Here is an 18705-nt window from a genome sequence, read left to right on the forward strand (position 1 = left end):
TCATTTCTTATCAAAAAAACTTTTTTGACTTTAGGAATTCAAGGCAAGTTCGGCAGCACTAATTGCACAGTGTTGACGAAAAAATAAACGATAGAACTTGCAAAACGAATGATCACTTTTGTGTAATTTCGTTTTTTTTCAATTATTCGTTTAATTCAAGCTCGAAATTATTTTTTCGAAAGGAAATGATTCAATTCTTTGGATAAATTTGTTATAAAACAAAATGTTTCCCAAAAAATTGAATTTCATATTCGCTCGAAAAATAATTGTATTTCGGGTCGTTGGCAACATTTCGTTAAATTGGTATATCAATATGGCGGCCTTTTGTTGTATTTATTGTTTCCGAGGCACGTATGTCATTAACTGCTTCAATTTTCAGTTTTTATTATTTTATTAAAGTTTTCATTCTTTAAATAATGAAGTTTTATTAATCCTTTTCTTCCGAGGTATGTATTTCAATCTTCATATTTCCGATACAATTTCGCTTGTACGTATTAGCGGTGTTTAAAAGCGGCGAAATCGACTGTGATATCTTCGTGTTTATCACTAACGCATCCAAAGTGCATCAATTTTTCAAGAGTTTTATTCCGTTTTCGGGCCCAAATTACGGTTTTATACATTTTTAATAATTCTACGATCAAGTCGGTATCGAGTGACGTGTCAATCTGAATCATTTTTTCGACCTAGAAGTAGTGTAAATGGTGTAACTTGATCGGTTGATCTTACATTCGGTATCACTAATTCGGTTTCTTCTTTACAGATGCGTGATTTCTTGTGAATTCCATCGAGTATTTGATGTAAAAACAATGTGCGATCAAACGGAAGTACCCTATTTGGCAGGTAACATCGTCTGGGTGAAATTAGGCCCAGTTTGGTGGCCTGGTAAAGTATGCAGCGAAGAAGAAATACCACCGGAGGTTCTAAAAGAACTCAGGAAGAAACCAATCGCCATCGTGAAGTTCTTCCAAGAAGAATCATTGTAAGTTCTAGTTGAGAATTAATCGTTGAGCTTTGTGACGTCTTAAGACAAAATCCGGTGATTGGAAACGTCGTTTTATAATTCGATTTCTTATGTAATTTTAGCGAATACGTCAAGAAGTTATCGAACATTTATCATTATAATTGTTTGAAGAAAGACGAATTCATAAAAAAAGGCCTCGGTGAGTGAATAAATCGCCCAGTTTTGTTAATTACGAGTATTGTATCGATAGTATACTCACGTATCGAATTTCTAATATGTTCAGATATGTGCCGATCAAATAATCGAGACACACCATCGAATATGAAACTGTTCCCGGAAGATATAACCACAGCGGAAATATTAACCGGAGGCGATCCGAATATAATCCACGATGAGAAATTCTTACCGGAAAAGAAACCCTCGTACGCGGCTGATTTCGCGCCTACGCCTAAAAAGACACCTAAAAAGATGAAAATCGAACGTAAGAAAGAAACTCCGACACCGAAACCGGCCACACCTCGTGTAATCACCCATCCTCGTTTTATTCGGCACGGTGTTTGCGATTACGAAGCTCGCGAACGTAAACAAGTGCCTTTACGAGCCGAATGCGACGAAGAAGATACTTCTCCACCGACCACGTACCGTTGTCCGGATTGCGACTTCACCACCATTCGTTTAAACGTAATCGTATTACATAACAAGTCGCACGTTCGAAACTACGCATCTCAGCATACGTCAGTCAAAGGAATCAAACGTAAGAGCACGTCTACCATTCGACACAAAGAGAAACGCCCAGCCATTGAGAGAAAATCGACTGATATAGCTAAACCTAAAACGCCCAAAGTGCAGACTAGTGAAAAACCAAAAACACCTCAAAAGAAATCTCCGGTGAGCCTTACTCAGCCTAAAGAGTCATCCGCAGCGACACCACCAAAGTCGGTCGAGGTTCATAAACCGATATCGAAAAAGCGAAAACAGCCTCAAGCGAACACAGACGAGTTCCAGAACTCGTTACTGGAAGATTGGGCTGAATTCGAGAACGAACAAGAAGTCAACGACGATAGCACCGTATCGGAAGAGTTGAACGAAAGCACAGCTTCGAGTAGTTCGAAAACTGGTAAATCGTGTTTCGATTTCGACGATTCCGAGGACGGACTGGTGATCGACAGATCGAAAATCCGAGCAGGTCGTAAAATCCCTCGAGTATTGGAGGATAAAGACGAAGACTCGAATGCGTTCAGCGAGCCGTCTACATCGATGGATGATCAAATCAGCCCATCGGATGGTAATCGTAACGGTATCGATTCGAACGACGACCAGGAGTACGAGGAAACTCGTAAAACTAGCCAATTACAAGAGATGGGTGTCGATAACGAGATCGAAATCGATTCCGAAGACGTGAACGATACGAAAGACGAGAACGACGAAATCGATCAAGCCACCATTGATATCCCACTACCACCCGAACCTGATCAAAAGGATCCCGAGAAGGAACGCGCAGCCGAAGAATTGAAACAGAAAGTCGACAAACTACTCGAAGAAATCTCAACCCCATCTAAACTACCCGACGTTCCGTATTCGGTGAAAAAAGCGCACATCAAATCGTTCAACGAATCCGAAGAACTGGCTCGAAGAGAAGCTGAAAAATTACAAGCCGCCGAAGCAGCCAAAACCGAGCCTGTTCAAGATTCAAAGCCTCCCAAACCCGAACCTCAAATCGTACCGGAAACCAAACCAGAACCGGTACAAATTTACGAAACCGAAATCGCAGATATTCCCTTACCCGAAAATTCGCAACCAGAATCAAAACTTTCTCAGCTACAGCTAACTCAACAGATCAACGAACTCACCCCTGAACCGGCAATCATCGAAGAGGTGGCTCAAACCGTCACCAATTCCGACGCGAAAGTTGCAGCTACACCGACACCTGCACTTGCACCTGCACCTGCAGCTCCTGTTGTATTAGCCAAGTCAACCGTTGCTCAAGAACCAGCTCATGTTAATGCTGAACAGAACGCCAAACCGATTAAAATAGTTGTCGGATCTTCTAATCAGATCGTATTATCTGCGGCTTCGGCCACCAACGCGACTCCGGTGAAAACCATCTCGACCGGACAAGTCAAATTAGTCACGACGCCCAAGTTTAAAATCATCAATCAAACAGATCTAAGTAAAGCTGTCGGATCACCTACCAAAGTGCTCGCTGCCACTACAGCTACCTCGGTAGACGGTAAAGCTGGCCCTCAACCTATCATAAACAAGCTTCAAAGCGTCGACGGTAAAACCATCCTCAGCCTGTCGCCTCAGAAATTCATCATCAATAAGAATAAATCGATGATAATCGACGCGAAACAACTTCTAAACTGTCAAACCACCTCTGGCCAAAAAATACGTTTCTTGGGGCCGAATATTTTGCAAAAAACCGCCGCCGTACGTGCTCAAGTGACAGCAGCAGTAACAGGCGTTAAAACACCCACCAAAAGTATCACGTTACCTTCGAACTTAACCGGTGGCAATGTAGTTGTAATACAACCTAAAAAATCCATCGTCCTCGCTGGCACTGCCGCGTCGACTGAGTCGGCATCCTCGATGATCAACTCGACCTCCTCAGCAGCTCCCAATACCGCCACAGAAGTGACCTATATCGCAGACGACGCAACCGGCGTTAGTAAAAATTACCAAGTAGTGAATACCGTACCGGTCGCCTCATCTGCCAACAGCACCGCTCAAATAGTCACCGTCGACCTGAACCAGACTAATAACTTGTATATTACCGATCAATCTGGTAACCTTATCATCTCCGATGGCTCAGCCAACAATCCACCTCCACCCAAAGAAGACATTTTAGCAAAAGCTTTAGAAAATACCGACGTGCTGCAATCCGATATCGCCCTATCCGATGTATCCCAAAGTGTCCTCGATACCATTAGCGTAGCTCAAAATACACCTTTGACCACCTTCAAGACGGATGCAATTTACGATACCAATCTTACTCTCAACACGCCTCCCATCATGTCATCGTTCGAGACACCCTCCAGAGCGCTGAATCCGGCCGCCGTTCTTGCCGAAGCAGTATCTAACGAAATGATTATCCTCAACGATAACAACGAATTCGTTACGTAAACTCTTCATTCAGCGTGCTGCGAACTGCGAAGCCACCTTTTAAAAAAAGTATAGAACCGAGAGCGAAGCTCCAAAAATATGTACAGTATCGCGCTCTGCGCTGTGCAGGATTCGGTTGTTTAAAATTTACCCTCCCTTCCCCCCTCCCCCACCTTTTATGTATTTTCTTACGATGTGAACCTTATAGTATATATGTATGCAGTTTTACATAATATTTAATAAGTTGATGGATTCTTTTATTTTATTTTTTCTTTCTTTATGACTAATATATTATGTAATGTAGTGATGTGTAAATTATGTACATTGTACAGCTTTATCGCCCCCATCCCTTCCCTATGTTTTTTTTTAAATTGTGCGTTTATCGCCAGCCATTTAGAACGTACACTGTTTCAAATACAAATTTATCATGTTTCGTGGGTTGTTTTTCGTATTCGTAATCGTGATTCTGCATTTTTTTCAGCATTATCAAAGTATTGAAAAAACAGCACGATGTGCAAAAATAAGATTGTACGGTTTTAGCGGAATATTTTTCCAGGTGTTTCAAAGAGAGGGGGCGTTTTCTTTAGAAATTGAAATTACCAATTTCTTTAATTTTTTTAGGAGAAATTGAGGAATTAAAAAAGTTAATAAAGGTCAAAATTGAAAAAAAAAGTTGCAGAAAAATGAGAAATTTTGAAAATAGAGATTCAGCATGCACCTCATCATGAAAATAGTCCTCATAAGTGTAAAAAATAACACGATGAATTGTTTACGTTTACGTTACGTTTACGTTCAAAGTTCAAAGTTCCTTATCAAGTTATCACTTATCAGTAACAACGAATAACAGTAAATTTTTTAAAAAAATACTTCGATCCCGTTTTTCTCGCATCTCACATCATTTTGCATTTGTTTTTATGTTTTAAAGAATTATTTATCGTTGCATTTATTAATATTCAAAATAGAGAATTTTACTTTGTGAGAATTTGAATATTTGCAACTTCATTTGTATCATTTATAGCAATATGGTAAGATGATCTACTTTTATTGTTCTACGTTTACTTATTTAAAATTGTAGGTGCTTACAATGAAAATTATACATGATATTTTACTGTTCATTTTTTGTAGGCTCATTATTTTAGAGAAGAAGATATCGATGGTAAGTTTCTACTACATTCGTTTGACGAACGTGGCAACCGTACATTTGCTAATGAATTTGATCTCGATGGTTTCAGAATTTCGAGAATGTTTCTATCTGTACGCTCGTAGTGGACAAATCCGAACTTTAGACGAGCTCACCGTCATCATGAGATCATTAGGCATGAGTCCTACGATTTTCGAACTAAAGAAATACATGAAAGAAAGAAGTAGGCATATATGTTCCAGATTCATTAGACTTCTATGGATAGGTACATGATTCGTGCGTCGTAAAATATTAATGCTCGTTTTTATCAAAACTTTCAGATGGTAAAATATCATTCCCAGAATTTCTGAAAATTATGCATACTCATAGTCAAGTTGAAAAATTACCCAAAGAAGTGGTCGACGCGTTTAGAGCTTCGGATACAGGAAAAAATGGATTAATTACTGCTAAACACCTACGACATATGTTGCTTAATTGGGGAGAACAATTAAGTGGTAAAGAAGGTAATTTACATGTTATATTATTTTATATTCTCGAATTGTTTTATCGTTATGGTTCAATTGAAATAAGCTTATTCATTTTCGAATCATTTGTTTTAATACAACAGTCGATCAGATTTTCCGTGAAGCTAACGTTTCTCTCAATGGTATGGTCAAATACGAAGATTTTGTTAAAATTGCCTGCGCTCCTGTTCCAGATTATTATTAATCGATTCGTATAATTATTTTGATTTATTTATTTCTATCCGTCCCATTTTTTTTTCATCCTTGTTGCGTATAAAATATGCCAAAATGTATTTTATTTTTTTTTCTACATTAATTTTACTTTTAGTAATTTTGATAAGTTATTTATTCATTTTGTATGTTAACTTTCTGTGGTGTGGTGAAATATTGTGATATAATTTTTTTTTCTCAATAAGGTAATATATTTTTTTATTGCTACGTTGTGATGCATTTTTGCTGATTTCAACGACTGTACTTTTGTGTTTATCTTTATACAATACAAATCTGAATTGAATTTGAAAAAAATAGAAAATCTGCTAAAATGAAAAAAAAAATCAGTCAAAGTTAAGGCAAATGACGTAATTTATAGCGAAACTAAAATCGAAAAAATCATTGAAAAACCAAAAAAAAAAGAATTCATAAAAATTTAAAAGAAAAAATTGAATTTTTATGCAGAAATCACGAGAACGCGAGGTGATGGAATTCAGCAACAATTTAGGCGAAATAAAAACCATCAAAATTCAAAACTTCAAAACAAAATCATGAAAAAATTATTTTGGAGAATAATCGCTAAAACTCGAGATGTAAAAATCGATCAAAACAGCATCAAATCCACTAAAAACTATCGAGAAATTCAAGAATAATGAGTAATACTCGTTAAAATTAGGAAAAAACTTGAAAGAAATGTCAAAAGAAAAACTATCAAATCAGGAAAAATAAAATTCGCAACGCTGAAAAAGCAGTAAGGCCAGGCCGTTAAAATAAAAGCATTTTTTTTCTTCAAAAATTCTGGTTATAACTTTGAAAAAAAAATGAAATTTGTGAAAGAAAAAAAACTAGGAAAAAGTAACTTCAGCAACTTAGTTACTTAAAAAGTAACCGAGTGGCGAGTACCAACTTCGCAAAAATAAGGTACACCTTAAATTGTCCATCATCATTCCAACATCTCATTAATTGTGAGTGGCAAAATACTCCCCAACATCGAAATCTAAATAACCTTTAAAGGGTTAAGCACTTGAGGCAAGTTTCCAAAAAAACAAAAAAAATCCATGTAGTCGGATGGCCGGAGGGGCAACTTTTTTCTCAAAGGTCCTTGTCCAAAAAAAAGGGGCCCTACTTACAAAATGGCGGCCATTTTGTTTGACAGGTCAGCCGAAATCGCAGATTTTGCGTTCCAACATAGGACTAGCATAAACATTTTTAAACCGTACAAAGATAGATCGCAAGAGCAGGCAAAAATTCATCACCTGTCAAAATTTCAAGTGCTAAAATGCCTTTTTCGATTTTTGGTGAATTTTCAAACATCAAATTTTGGCCAAAATGTGGGAAAAAATTAAAATTTTACCAAATTGACCTAGAAAGCTGAAATTTGGGATATATCCTATTTTCGACCTGCCAAATCGATTGGAAACGGTTTCAAACCGTTTTGAGTAGTTCTGGAGCCTCCAGCAGATTTTTGAAACTCGAAATTCCCACAAAATTTCATCAAATGGAGTGGGAAAAACGAAATTCATTCTGCAAACTAATTTCAATACGCTACTAAGTCAACTGCAGGTAGATTTTAAGTCGTTTCGGACCCTCCAGCGACATTTTGAAAATTGCTGGAGCCTCCAGCAGATTTTTGAAACTCGAAATTCACACAAAATTTCATCAAATTGAGTTGGAAGGCCGAAATTTACTCTGCAACTAATGTCTTTTGGATCCTCCAGCAACTTTTTGAAAATTACTGGAGCCTCCAGTAGATTTTTGAATCTCGAAATTCACACAAAATTTCATCAAATTGAGTTGGAAGGCCGAAATTCACTCTGCAACCAATGTCTTTTAAAGCCTCCAGCATTTTATTGAAAATTACTGGAGCCTCCAGTAGATTTTTGAAACTCGAAATTCCCACGAAATTTTATCAAATGGAGTTGGAAAGCCGAAATTCATTCTGCAAACTAATTTCAATACGCTACTAAGTCGACTGCAGGTGGATTTCAAGTCGTTTTGGAGCCTCCACCGACCTCTTGAAAATTGCTGGAGCCTCCAGCAGATTTTTGAAACTCGAAATTCCCACAAAATTTCATCAAATTGAGTTGGAAGGCCGAAATTCACTCTGCAACCAATGTCTTTTGGAGCCTCCAGCATTTTTTTGAAAATTACTGGAGCCTCCAGCAGATTTTTGAAACTCGAAATTCCCACAAAATTTTATCAAATGGAGTTGGAAAAACGAAATTAATTCTGCAAACTAATTTCAATACGCTACTAAGTCAACTGCAGGTATAGATTTCAAGTCGTTTCGGAGCCTCCAGCGACATTTTGAAAATTACTGGAGCCTCCAGGAGATTTTTGAAACTCGAAATTCCCACAAAATTTCATCAAATTGAGTTGGAAAGCCGAAACTCAGTCTGCAAACTAATTTCAATACGTTACGAAGTCGGCTGCAGGAGGATTTCAAGTCGTTTTGGAGCCTCCGCCGGCCTTTTGAAAATTACTGGAATCTCCACCAGATTTTTGAAACTTGAAATTCCCACAACATCTTATCAAATGAAGTTGGCAAGCTGAAATTTACTCTGCAACTTATGTCTTTTGGAGCCCCCAGCAACTTTTTTAAAATTACTGGAGCCTCCAGTAGATTTTTGAAACTTGAAATTTCCCTAAAATGTCATCGAACGGAGATGGAAAGCCGAACTTTATTCTGTACTCCAATTTAAACACCCTCTGAAGACGATTTCAGGTGGGTTTACGTCATTTTGGAGCCTCCAGCGACTTTTTGAAAATTACTGGAATCTCCAGCAGATTTTTGGAACTTGAAATTCTCACAAAATTTCATCAAATTGAGTTGGAAGGCCGAAATTCACTCTGCAACTAATGTCCTTTGGAGCCTCCAGCGACCTTTTGAAAATTACTGGAGCCCCCAGCAACTTTTCGCAAGTTACTGGAGCCTCCAGTAAATTTTTGCAACTTGAAATTCCCACAACATCTTATCAAATGAAGTTGGCAAGCTGAAATTTACTCTGCAACTTATGTCTTTTGGAGCCCCCAGCAACTTTTTTAAAATTACTGGAGCCTCCAGTAGATTTTTGAAACTTGAAATTTCCCTAAAATGTCATCGAACGGAGATGGAAAGCCGAACTTTATTCTGTACTCCAATTTAAACACCCTCTGAAGACGATTTCAGGTGGGTTTACGTCATTTTGGAGCCTCCAGCGACTTTTTGAAAATTACTGGAATCTCCAGCAGATTTTTGGAACTTGAAATTCTCACAAAATTTCATCAAATTGAGTTGGAAGGCCGAAATTCACTCTGCAACTAATGTCCTTTGGAGCCTCCAGCGACCTTTTGAAAATTACTGGAGCCCCCAGCAACTTTTCGCAAGTTACTGGAGCCTCCAGTAAATTTTTGCAACTTGAAATTCCCACAAAATTTCATCAAATTGAGTTGGAAAGCCGAAACTCAGTCTGCAAACTAATTTCAATACGTTACGAAGTCGACTGCAGGAGGATTTCAAGTCCTTTTGGAGCCTCTACCGGTCTTTTGAAAATTACTGGAATCTCCACCAGATTTTTGAAACTTGAAATTCCCCCAACATTTCATCAAATGGAGTTGGCAAGCTGAAATTTACTTCGCAAACTAATTTCAGTACGATATGAAGTCGACTGCATGATGATTTCAAATAAGTTTGAAGCTTCCAGGTATTTTTTTGGAAATTTAAATTTTCCAAAAAACGCCATACAACCTTTCAAAAAGTCGCTGGAGGCTCCAAAACGACTTGAAATCCACCAGCAGTCGACTTCGTAGCGTATTGAAATTAGTTTGCATAATGAATTTCGGCTTTACATCTCCATCTGATGAAATTTTGGAAAATTTCAAGTTTCAAAAATCTACTGGAGGCTCCAGTAATTTTCAATTTTGGCCAAAATCTGAGAAAAAAAATCAAAATTTTACCAAATTGACCTAGAACGCTGAAATTACGGCCATACCCAGTTTTCGTCCTGCCAAATCGATTGGAAACGGTTTCAAACCGTTCTGAGCAGTTCTGGAGCCTCCAGCAGATTTTTGAAACTTGATATTCCCACAAAATTCCATCAGATGGAAATGGAAAGCCGAAATTAATTCTGCAAACTAATTTCAATACGCTACGAAGTCGACTTCCGGTGGGTACAAGACATTTTGAAGCCTCCAGCGGTTTTTTGAAATTTACTGGATCCTCCAGTAAATTTTTGAAACTTGAAATTTCCCAAAAATTTCATCAGAAGAATATAGAAAGCTGAAACTGACTATGCACTCCAATTTTAACACCCTCTGAAAACGACTTCAGATAGGTTGAATTAACTTTGGAGTCTCCAGTGACTTTTTGAAAGGTTTCATGGCGTTTCTAGTAGGATTGAAATTTCCAAAAAGTAGCTGGAAGCTTCAAAACCACTTGAAACCACCATGCAGTGGACTTCATATCGTATTGAAATTAGTTTACAGAGTGATTTTCGGCTTGCTAACCCCATTTGACAAAATTTTGGGGAAATTTCAATTTTCAAAAATCTACTGGAGGCTCCAGTAATTTTCAAAAAGTCGCTGGAGGCTCCAAAATGACTTGAACCAACCTGAAGTCATCTTCAGAGGGTGTTAAAATTGGAGGCCATATAGTTAATTTCAGCTTTACATCTCCATTGATGAAATTTTGGGGAAATTTCAAGTTTCAAAAATTTACTGGAGGTTCCTGTAATTTTCAAAAAACCACTGGAGGCTCCAAATCGACTTGAAATTCACCTGCAGTCGACTTCATAGCGTATTGAAATTAGTTTGCAGAATTAATTTCGGCTTTCCAACTCCATTTGATGAAATTTTGTGGGAATTTCGAGTTTCAAAAATCTGCTGGAGGCTCCAGAACTGCTCAGAACGAGTTGAAACCGTTTCCAATCGATTTGGCAGGTCGAAAATAGGGTATATCCAAAATTTCAGCTTTGTAGGTCATTTTGGTAAAATTTTGATTTTTTTTCTCACATTTTGGCCAAAATTTGATTTTTGAAAATTCACCAAAAATCGAAAAAGGCATTTTAGCACTTGAGATTTTGACAGGCGATGAATCCCACATATTTTGAATGTGCTTTCACAATAAAAAATGTAACATTTTATATAGGTAGCCTATAAAGATCTTCAACATTTTTTTCAATTTGAAAAGAAACCACAGTTACAGGCTAATTTGAAAAAAAAAAAAATACGTACAAGAAACATGACTTTAAACTTCTTTGCCCAATTTACACACAAAAGTTATATGGCATAGTTATTTTCAGACTGGTGTAGGTATTGAAGAAGTCGAGATTCGTGAAAATTACCATAATGTGAAATCGAAAGTATACCCAAGGGTTGAAGGAGTATCGGAAAAATACCAACTAAACTAAATGATAAAAAAAAACTAATAAAATTAAGTTGATCGAATTCATTCGATAAAACAAACCCCCAACCGAAATGGCGCCAAACAGTCGAACGACTTTTAGCTCGACCGGCGGGCGTTAGCTAGCGAGCTTTTACAAAACGCACTTCAATATACTCGTAATACGAGTATGTATAACATTCGTTTTCCTTTTCGACCACGAAGTTTGCGCGTAGTGCGGTATTTTTTCAATAAAATACTCCGCTAAAAATTAAAATCGAATTTAAGACGTGAACTCGAGTAATTTTTCAAGTGACGGATGAAATGCGATGATACTCTCATTTTATTACCTATTCAACGTGTAAAATACTGCAGATCATTTACGTCATATTACCTATTCGCGAATATACATTTTTTTTCAAATTCCATTCATGGATATCGACAACACCGTGTATTTTTTCATTGATGAAAGTACGTACTATTGGGGTAAAAAAAAACTTCGATAAACTCAGGTAATCGAACGATTTACTATACACTAATTAAATATAGAAATTATGAATACAGATCCGGATGACGAAACTTTCAACTGTATGGAAAGAATCGAACAGAAATATATTCAAGAAGCAGAGGAGCAAGAAGCTTATCGTTATCCACATCCTTCGACAAACACGCCGATTATACTCTTATTAACGACAATACTGCTGACGAGTTGTGCCACTGTTCTGACATGTCTGAGCTTAATGACCAGTCACTGGGAATACATCAGTTGGAATATTCATAAAATTCGAAACATCGAAAAATCAAAAGCACCCGTAAATGCGCCCCCGTATGTGATTTTGGAACCACTGCTGGACGATACGATAGTCAAGATTTCCATTAACCATTTTCTCTACAATAATAAACCAGAAAATACGTCTTTAAATGTGCAAGCGAATGCAACAGTGACCGTGTACTTCGTGCCGATGAATGGAGGCATTTGGACCATGTGTGTGCAACTGAATGGTAAAAAAAGTTTATAGCGAACAAAAAAAGCTCAAACTGACGACTTGCGTAATTTCTCGTTTTAAAATAATATTTCAGAACAACAGCTGCATATTCTGAAAGGTATAGATTTTCCTATAGACTGCATTTATTACCTGTCCAGTAAACAATTCAAAGATGAGGAGCATTTGACCAGCACTTGGAACTACAGTAAGTACATAACTCAAAGGCTATAGGTGGATAAGTATGGCAAATTTGCCCCCGAGAGCTTCAGGAATGATATTTCCATGGAAGGTGGGTAGTTGGGTACCTTTGAGCACCTTCCGTCAGCATGGTATCCAACGGATTTTTTTGTTGAAAAAATCACTACCTATTTTCAACCAAATTTTCAGAATGCTATCCACTCGACCCCACCCTCCCCCACACACAAAAAAATCAACAAAGTCGAATTTTTCACAGGAAATTTTTTTAATTGAAATCAGAAGAAAAGTAGACAAAGTATTTTTTAAATTTCAATCAAGAGCTCATTATACATACCTCCATCCTACCAAATTTTGAGCTCAATAAAATTTGGGTACTCAAAAATCAAATTTTCTAATTTTTTGTAATTTCAATCCAGTGGTTCCCAAAATATTGAAATTACAAAAATTGAAAAATTTGATTTTTGAGTACCAGCGTAAAATTTTATTGAGCTCAAAATTTGGTAGGATGGAGGTAAACTGTAAGATTTTCAGCGGGGCTCAAAGGGGTAGGTTGAAAATGGTGGTTCCAAAATTTTCTAAAAATTAACCCACCCCCCCCTCATTTCTGCCCGAGGGTCGAGAATAGAAAAATCTCCTCACATAACAACGTTTATCGGGTTCAAACAGATACATATTTTACGCCAAAAAAGTTTTTGAAATTAGTAGTTCATCATTCACAACTTTGGGAACCCCTCTGGAGCCCAAAAATGGTCATTTTGAGTAAACAGTAAACTAACCACTGATTTGTATTTGGGACATTTATTACAACATTTTAAGAGTGGTTGAGTGGATAACTAGCTGGGGCCAAAAAATGGCCTTATCGCAACTCCTCGTTTTTAGCCAAATTTTTGTAAAAAATGAGGCTATTTGTGGCAGGCCAGACATTTATACATACCGGGTGTTCCCGGAGAGGTGTCAATCCCTTCGACTGGTAATACACCAACTCAAACCACGCAGATGTAAGTTGGTTTGCCGACCCTAAAAATTGAAGGGGCAAAATTACGGGCCATTTATTGTCAATTCTTTGAGGTAGTGCTATTCCTCAACCATTATAGATAGCTTCAATCTGATTTCACCATAAAAAAGGTTGTTTTCAATTTTTGCCTATCTTCAAAATTGAGGGAGCTGTGATCGCTTCAAATTTTCAATGTGCTCTAGCACCTTCAATTTTAGATCTAGGCAAAATGTAGTTATGTTCTTTTTTGAAGAACATTCAAAGTTCTACAACTCAAGTTATATCACTTGTTGGTCTATCCTCAAAATTGAAGGAGCTACGATCGCTCAAAATTTTCTAAATGCTCTGGCGCCTTCAATTTTGAGTTTAGGCCAACAATAGGAACTTGACAGAGGTGCGCCGCGCTAGTGTCGCATTATTTATGATTGGCTGATGAAAGGTCCCAGTATAAACATTGAATGTAATGTTGTGAAAATTGAAGGAAAATTGTTGAAAATCGCTGATAAGAACGGGACCTTTCGTTAGTTCCGGTGTTTTTGACCACCATTTCCTAGAGCGCGACAGTTGTCTTGTCAAATCCCTATTGATGCAGCCTAAGTTGTAGAACATTCATTGTTCTTCAAAAAAGAACATAACTACATTTTGCCTAGATCTAAAATTGAAGGCGCTAGAGCACATTGAAAATTTGAAATAATCACGGCTCCTTCAATTTTGAAGATGGGCAAAAATTTTAAATAACCTGTTAATGGCTAAATCAGATTGAAGCTATCTATAATAGTCGAGGAATTACAATACATGACACTTAAGTTTGCTCCTTCAATTTTTAGGGTCGGCAAACCAGCTTACATCTGTGTAGTTTGGGTTGGTGTATTATCAGTCGAAGGGGTTGACAGTTGACACCTGTCCCGGAACACCCAGTATATTTATAAGTGTCAACCTGTCAACACAACGATGATTTTTACATTTGAGGAGCTCATTGCAAAAGTAGCCCTTGTCACATGAACCTATGCAATCTCTAAACCTCTCCCTTGAGCGTACCCAGTATCATGAATGTAAACTCTATAAAGCAATTCCTCTCAGGGCTACTCAGGGTAGGCCAACTTGACGGTCATTTCATCATTACAACATGATCTCCGCATTTGGCAATAGGTGCAATCGAATGAAAAGGGTCTAAAAGTTCATGTGACAAGGGCTACTTTTGCAATGAGCTCCTCATTTCATGACTTGGAACCGATTCTAATCAATCAAGTAAAGTCAAACTTGGGGAATGGGGTTCTTTCGGGATCTAGAATTGACCCCTGCAGTTTGGAGGGTCAAAGTTGAAAATTACAGAAAGGTCATTTTTTTGGAGACGCATAATTTGGCCCCAAACTGATGAAAATGGTCCAAATTCATACAGTTGGTGAGTAACGCCATCGTGAACAACATATCCAAATTTCAGATTCTTAGGTCATCCCCACCCAATTTAAAGTGCAAAAACCCTGATTTTGACCCTATTTTGACCACACCCCACTATTAAAATTGACCTAGGGAGCCCCAATGTCCAGAATACAATGGGATGGTGCCACTTGAATGCCTTTTGCAGGTTTCAAACTTCCAACCCTATCTGACCCTTTTCCAGGATCAAAAAACTGGGATTTTTTGGCTATTTTACGTGTTTTTCGATGTTTAGGAAAGCCCACAGCCGACCCAAATAGACCTACAGGGTACAAATTTTCACAGTACATTGGGAGGATGTAAGTACCTGAAGTGCCTTTTGCAGGTTTCAACCTTCCAACCTCATTTGACTTCGCTCCAGGGTGAGAAAAGTGGATTTTTTGGCTATTTTCAATTTTTTTTCAAGACTTTTAGAGCACCCTGTAGCTTCTCCACATTGATCTAGAGGGTCCAAATTTTCACAGTACATTGGGAGAGGAGGTACCTGAAGTGCTTTTTGCAGGTTTCAACCTTCCAAACCCATTTGACTTTGATTTTTTTCATTGCCTTTTTAACAAAATTCACTACTTTTCACTACTTTCACCACCCATTTTAAAAATCACTACATTTTCACTACATTCACTACCTGTTAGGCTGTTAGATACCCTGGTCTGGAAAGTTCAAGACCCCCAGACCCCCTTCCCACGTTTTTGAAACCCCACCCCTTTCAGAAATTACAATGAAAATTATTTTTTCAACCCATGTGAACTGATTTTTTTCAATTTTTTAGTATGTTGTAGACATCTGTAAGAGGTATCCCCACAAAAATTTTCACCCCCTTCCCCTCGTATTTTCCCCTCAAAATGGAGCTTTTTAGCTTTGTTTAAGAGTTTCAGCGATGACCGCATTGATTCGGCACAAAAATGGAAATAGCATTTTTAAGTGTGTTTTTGACCCCTACAAAACATATACCTACTTATTTTTTTCAAAAAAAATTTTGAAGAGGGCCGTGGTCAAAACGTGAAAAAAAACTTAAGGGGAGGTAAAAATGGATTCTGGTGTAAATTATTGTTGTTGGTGAACGAGGTGTCGTTTCCATATGAATCGAACCCCCCCCCCCCCCCACCCACACGAATATGACGTCCAATTTAATGTTACCCTCACCCACACCCCTCCTGTGCCTCTGCCCCCACCTCAATTTTTACTAAGTATGCTAAAAATCGAGCTATTTTCATAATGTTGGTGTCGTTTTCATATGACTCGAACACCCCGAACACGAATATGAAGTCCAATTTTATGCTAACCTCATCCATACCCTAAGCAGCTCAAGGGTACCCACCTTCCATGCAAATATCAACCCTGAAACTCTCGGAGGCAAATTCGCTACACTTACCTATACTTAGTGGGGGGCCTCATAAGGATCAATTGCACCCCCCTGACGATCCTCCGGGACAACTTTTTTCTCAAAGGGGGAGTCCTAAGGAACATTTCTAGCCCTTGTCATAAAAAAAAGTGACCCTACTTACAAAATGGTGGCCATTTTGATTGACAGGTCAGCCAATTCAAAAATCAAATTTTGGCCAAAATGTGGGAAAAAATCAAAATTTTACCAAATCGACCTAGAAAGCTGAAATTTGGGATATACCCTATTTTCGACCTGCCAAATCGATTGAAAACTGTTTCAAACCGTTTTGAGCAGTTCTGGAGCCTCCAGCAGATTTTTGAAACTCGAAATTCCCACAAAATTTCATCAAATGGAGTTGGAAAGCCGAAATTCATTCTGCAAACTAATTTCAATACGCTATGAAGTCGACTGCAGGTAAATTTCAAGTCGTTTTGGAACCTCCAGCGACTTTTTGAAAATTACCGGAGCCTCCAGTAGATTTTTGAAACTTGAAATTTCCCAAAAATTTCATCAAATGGAGATGGAAAACTGAAATTAACCATGCACTCCAATTTTAACACCCTCTGAAGACGACTTCAGGTGGGTTCAAGTCATTTTGTAGCCTCCAGGGATTTTTTGAAAATTCCTGGAGCCTCCTGTACATTTTTGAAACTTGAAATTTTGGGAAAATTTCATCAAATGGGGTTTTCAAGGCAAAATTTACTCTGCAAACCAATTTCAATACAATATGAAGTCGACTGCGTAGTGGTTTCAACTGGTTTTGAAGCTTGCAGCTTTTTTTTTTGGAAGTTTTAATTCTACTAAAAGCACCATGAAACCTTCAAAAAGTCACTAGAGGCTCCAAAATTATTTGACCCCACCTGAAGTCGTCTTCAGATGATGTAATTAAAATTGGAGTGCATAGTTAATTTCAGCTTTCTACATATCTTCATTTGATGAAATTTTGGGGAAATTTCAAGTTTCAAAAATCTACTGGAGGCTCCAGTAATTTTCAAAAAGTTGCTGGACGCTCCAAAACGACTTGAAATTTACCTGCAGTCGACTTCATAGCGTATTGAAATTAGTTTGCAGAATGAATTTCGCTTTTCCAACTCCATTTGGTGAAAATTTGTGGGAATTTCGAGTTTCAAAAATCTGCTGGAGGCTCCAGAACTGCTCAAAACGGTTTGAAACCGTTTCCAATCGATTTGGCAGGTCGAAAATAGGGTATATCCCAAATTTCAGCTTTCTAGGTCGATTTGGTAAAATTTAGATTTTTTCTCACATTTTGGCCAAAATTTGATTTTTGAAAATTCACCAAAAATCGAAAAAGGAACTTAAGCAGTTGAAATTTTGACACGTGATGAATTTTGGCCTGCTCTTTCGATTTACCTTTGTACGGTTTTAAAAATTTCATGCAAGTCCTATGTTGGAACGCAAAGTCTGCGATTTTGGTTGACCTGTCAATCAAAATGGCCGCCATTTTGTAAGTAGGGCCACTTTTTTTTTAGGACAAGGGCTAGAAATGTTCCTTAAGATTCCCCCTTTGAGAAAAAAGTTGTCCCGGAGGATCGGCAGGGGGTGCAATTGATCCTTATGCGGGCCCCTCGACTATTATCCACCTATAGCCTTTAAGCAGAAGTGAAACTTTGAACATTGTTTTGTACAAAAATATGTGCATATTGTCGCCAGGAATGAAAAACGTTTCCATATCATCGGCACTAGTTTGTTTAATCCTACTCGTAAGTGCAGCAGTAATCGGTACTTTGGGAATTATCAAACATCAGTTGAGCGCTATATTAATCACAGGAATAATGTATTTACTAGCAGGTAGGTATTGAATTTTGAAATCATTTCATCACTTTTTTACCTACGATTATATTCGAATTTTCCACGTGAACTAATCCGAACCGAAATCATAACCATTTCAGGAACGTTCGCTTTAATCATAGTGCTAATTCTACACATAAAAAAAATAGACTACTCCGCGCATCAAGAGAACTACGATAATTCGGGAATATTGAATACCACAGTTTCGCACATAATCGACGACGGAATCGTTCAACGATCTCGCAACGCTGCTAACATGCAATACTCCAAGATATGGAAACAATATTATACAGCTAGAGAATTCAAGTTCGGCTGGAGTTACGATGTTGGAATTGTGGGAGTACTTATTTCTATGATTACGAGCGTAATGTGGATTGTGATGGCTAAGGTACTGAGATACACGACTGTTGGCATATCTGTATAGATTTTTTTTTTTTGAGAAAAATACTTACGTAATAAAATTTGAACGGAAACTTGCATTTTTTTACTACAATTATTAATTCCTCAAAAATGCTGGAAAAAAAATTAGATAAAAATTTTTGTGTTTTTTTTTTCAACATTTAGCCCATTTTGATTAATCTTAAGACATATTTTTCAAAAATCACGACCCAATTGCGAACT

At 37.7% G+C, this 18705-nt stretch overlaps 3 protein-coding genes across 3 annotated transcripts; all 3 read left to right on the forward strand.

Annotated features, from left to right (window-relative positions):
• The first annotated feature begins 289 nt into the window (after positions 1 to 289).
• Positions 290 to 4496, forward strand: LOC135849837 (titin-like). The gene is made up of 4 exons (XM_065370461.1): positions 290 to 446; positions 761 to 979; positions 1084 to 1160; positions 1245 to 4496. The coding sequence occupies exons 2-4, from the start codon at positions 807 to 809 to the stop codon at positions 4082 to 4084; spliced, it is 3090 nt and encodes a 1029-aa protein (XP_065226533.1). The 5' UTR covers positions 290 to 446; positions 761 to 806; the 3' UTR covers positions 4085 to 4496.
• Positions 4497 to 4640: 144 nt separating this feature from the next.
• LOC135849840 (uncharacterized) lies at positions 4641 to 6145 on the forward strand. Its single transcript, XM_065370465.1, has 5 exons — positions 4641 to 5088; positions 5189 to 5219; positions 5296 to 5427; positions 5525 to 5707; positions 5812 to 6145. Exons 1-5 carry the CDS (start codon positions 5086 to 5088, stop codon positions 5910 to 5912), a joined length of 450 nt encoding a protein of 149 aa, XP_065226537.1. The 5' UTR covers positions 4641 to 5085; the 3' UTR covers positions 5913 to 6145.
• A 5283-nt stretch (positions 6146 to 11428) lies between these two features.
• LOC135849843 (uncharacterized) lies at positions 11429 to 18557 on the forward strand. The gene is made up of 5 exons (XM_065370470.1): positions 11429 to 11747; positions 11826 to 12278; positions 12357 to 12467; positions 17947 to 18084; positions 18186 to 18557. The coding sequence occupies exons 1-5, from the start codon at positions 11708 to 11710 to the stop codon at positions 18506 to 18508; spliced, it is 1065 nt and encodes a 354-aa protein (XP_065226542.1). The 5' UTR covers positions 11429 to 11707; the 3' UTR covers positions 18509 to 18557.
• The last annotated feature ends 148 nt before the right edge of the window (positions 18558 to 18705 follow it).

Source organism: Planococcus citri, chromosome 1 (genome assembly GCF_950023065.1).
Source record: "Planococcus citri chromosome 1, ihPlaCitr1.1, whole genome shotgun sequence".
Classification (NCBI taxonomy): domain Eukaryota; kingdom Metazoa; phylum Arthropoda; class Insecta; order Hemiptera; family Pseudococcidae; genus Planococcus; species Planococcus citri.

Bases quoted from the DNA above. Each gene is read 5' to 3' on its own strand.
- LOC135849837 (XM_065370461.1), top strand. From the start codon at position 807: ATGTGCGATCAAACGGAAGTACCCTATTTGGCAGGTAACATCGTCTGG. The intron at 980-1,083 runs GTAAGTTCTAGT...ATGTAATTTTAG, and splicing joins TTCTTCCAAGAAGAATCATT to CGAATACGTCAAGAAGTTAT. The intron at 1,161-1,244 runs GTGAGTGAATAA...TAATATGTTCAG, and splicing joins ATTCATAAAAAAAGGCCTCG to ATATGTGCCGATCAAATAAT.
- LOC135849840 (XM_065370465.1), top strand. The intron at 5,220-5,295 runs GTAAGTTTCTAC...CGATGGTTTCAG, and splicing joins TAGAGAAGAAGATATCGATG to AATTTCGAGAATGTTTCTAT. The intron at 5,708-5,811 runs GTAATTTACATG...TTAATACAACAG, and splicing joins ACAATTAAGTGGTAAAGAAG to TCGATCAGATTTTCCGTGAA.
- LOC135849843 (XM_065370470.1), top strand. From the start codon at position 11,708: ATGGATATCGACAACACCGTGTATTTTTTCATTGATGAAA. The intron at 11,748-11,825 runs GTACGTACTATT...AATTAAATATAG, and splicing joins GTATTTTTTCATTGATGAAA to AAATTATGAATACAGATCCG. The intron at 18,085-18,185 runs GTAGGTATTGAA...TAACCATTTCAG, and splicing joins AATAATGTATTTACTAGCAG to GAACGTTCGCTTTAATCATA.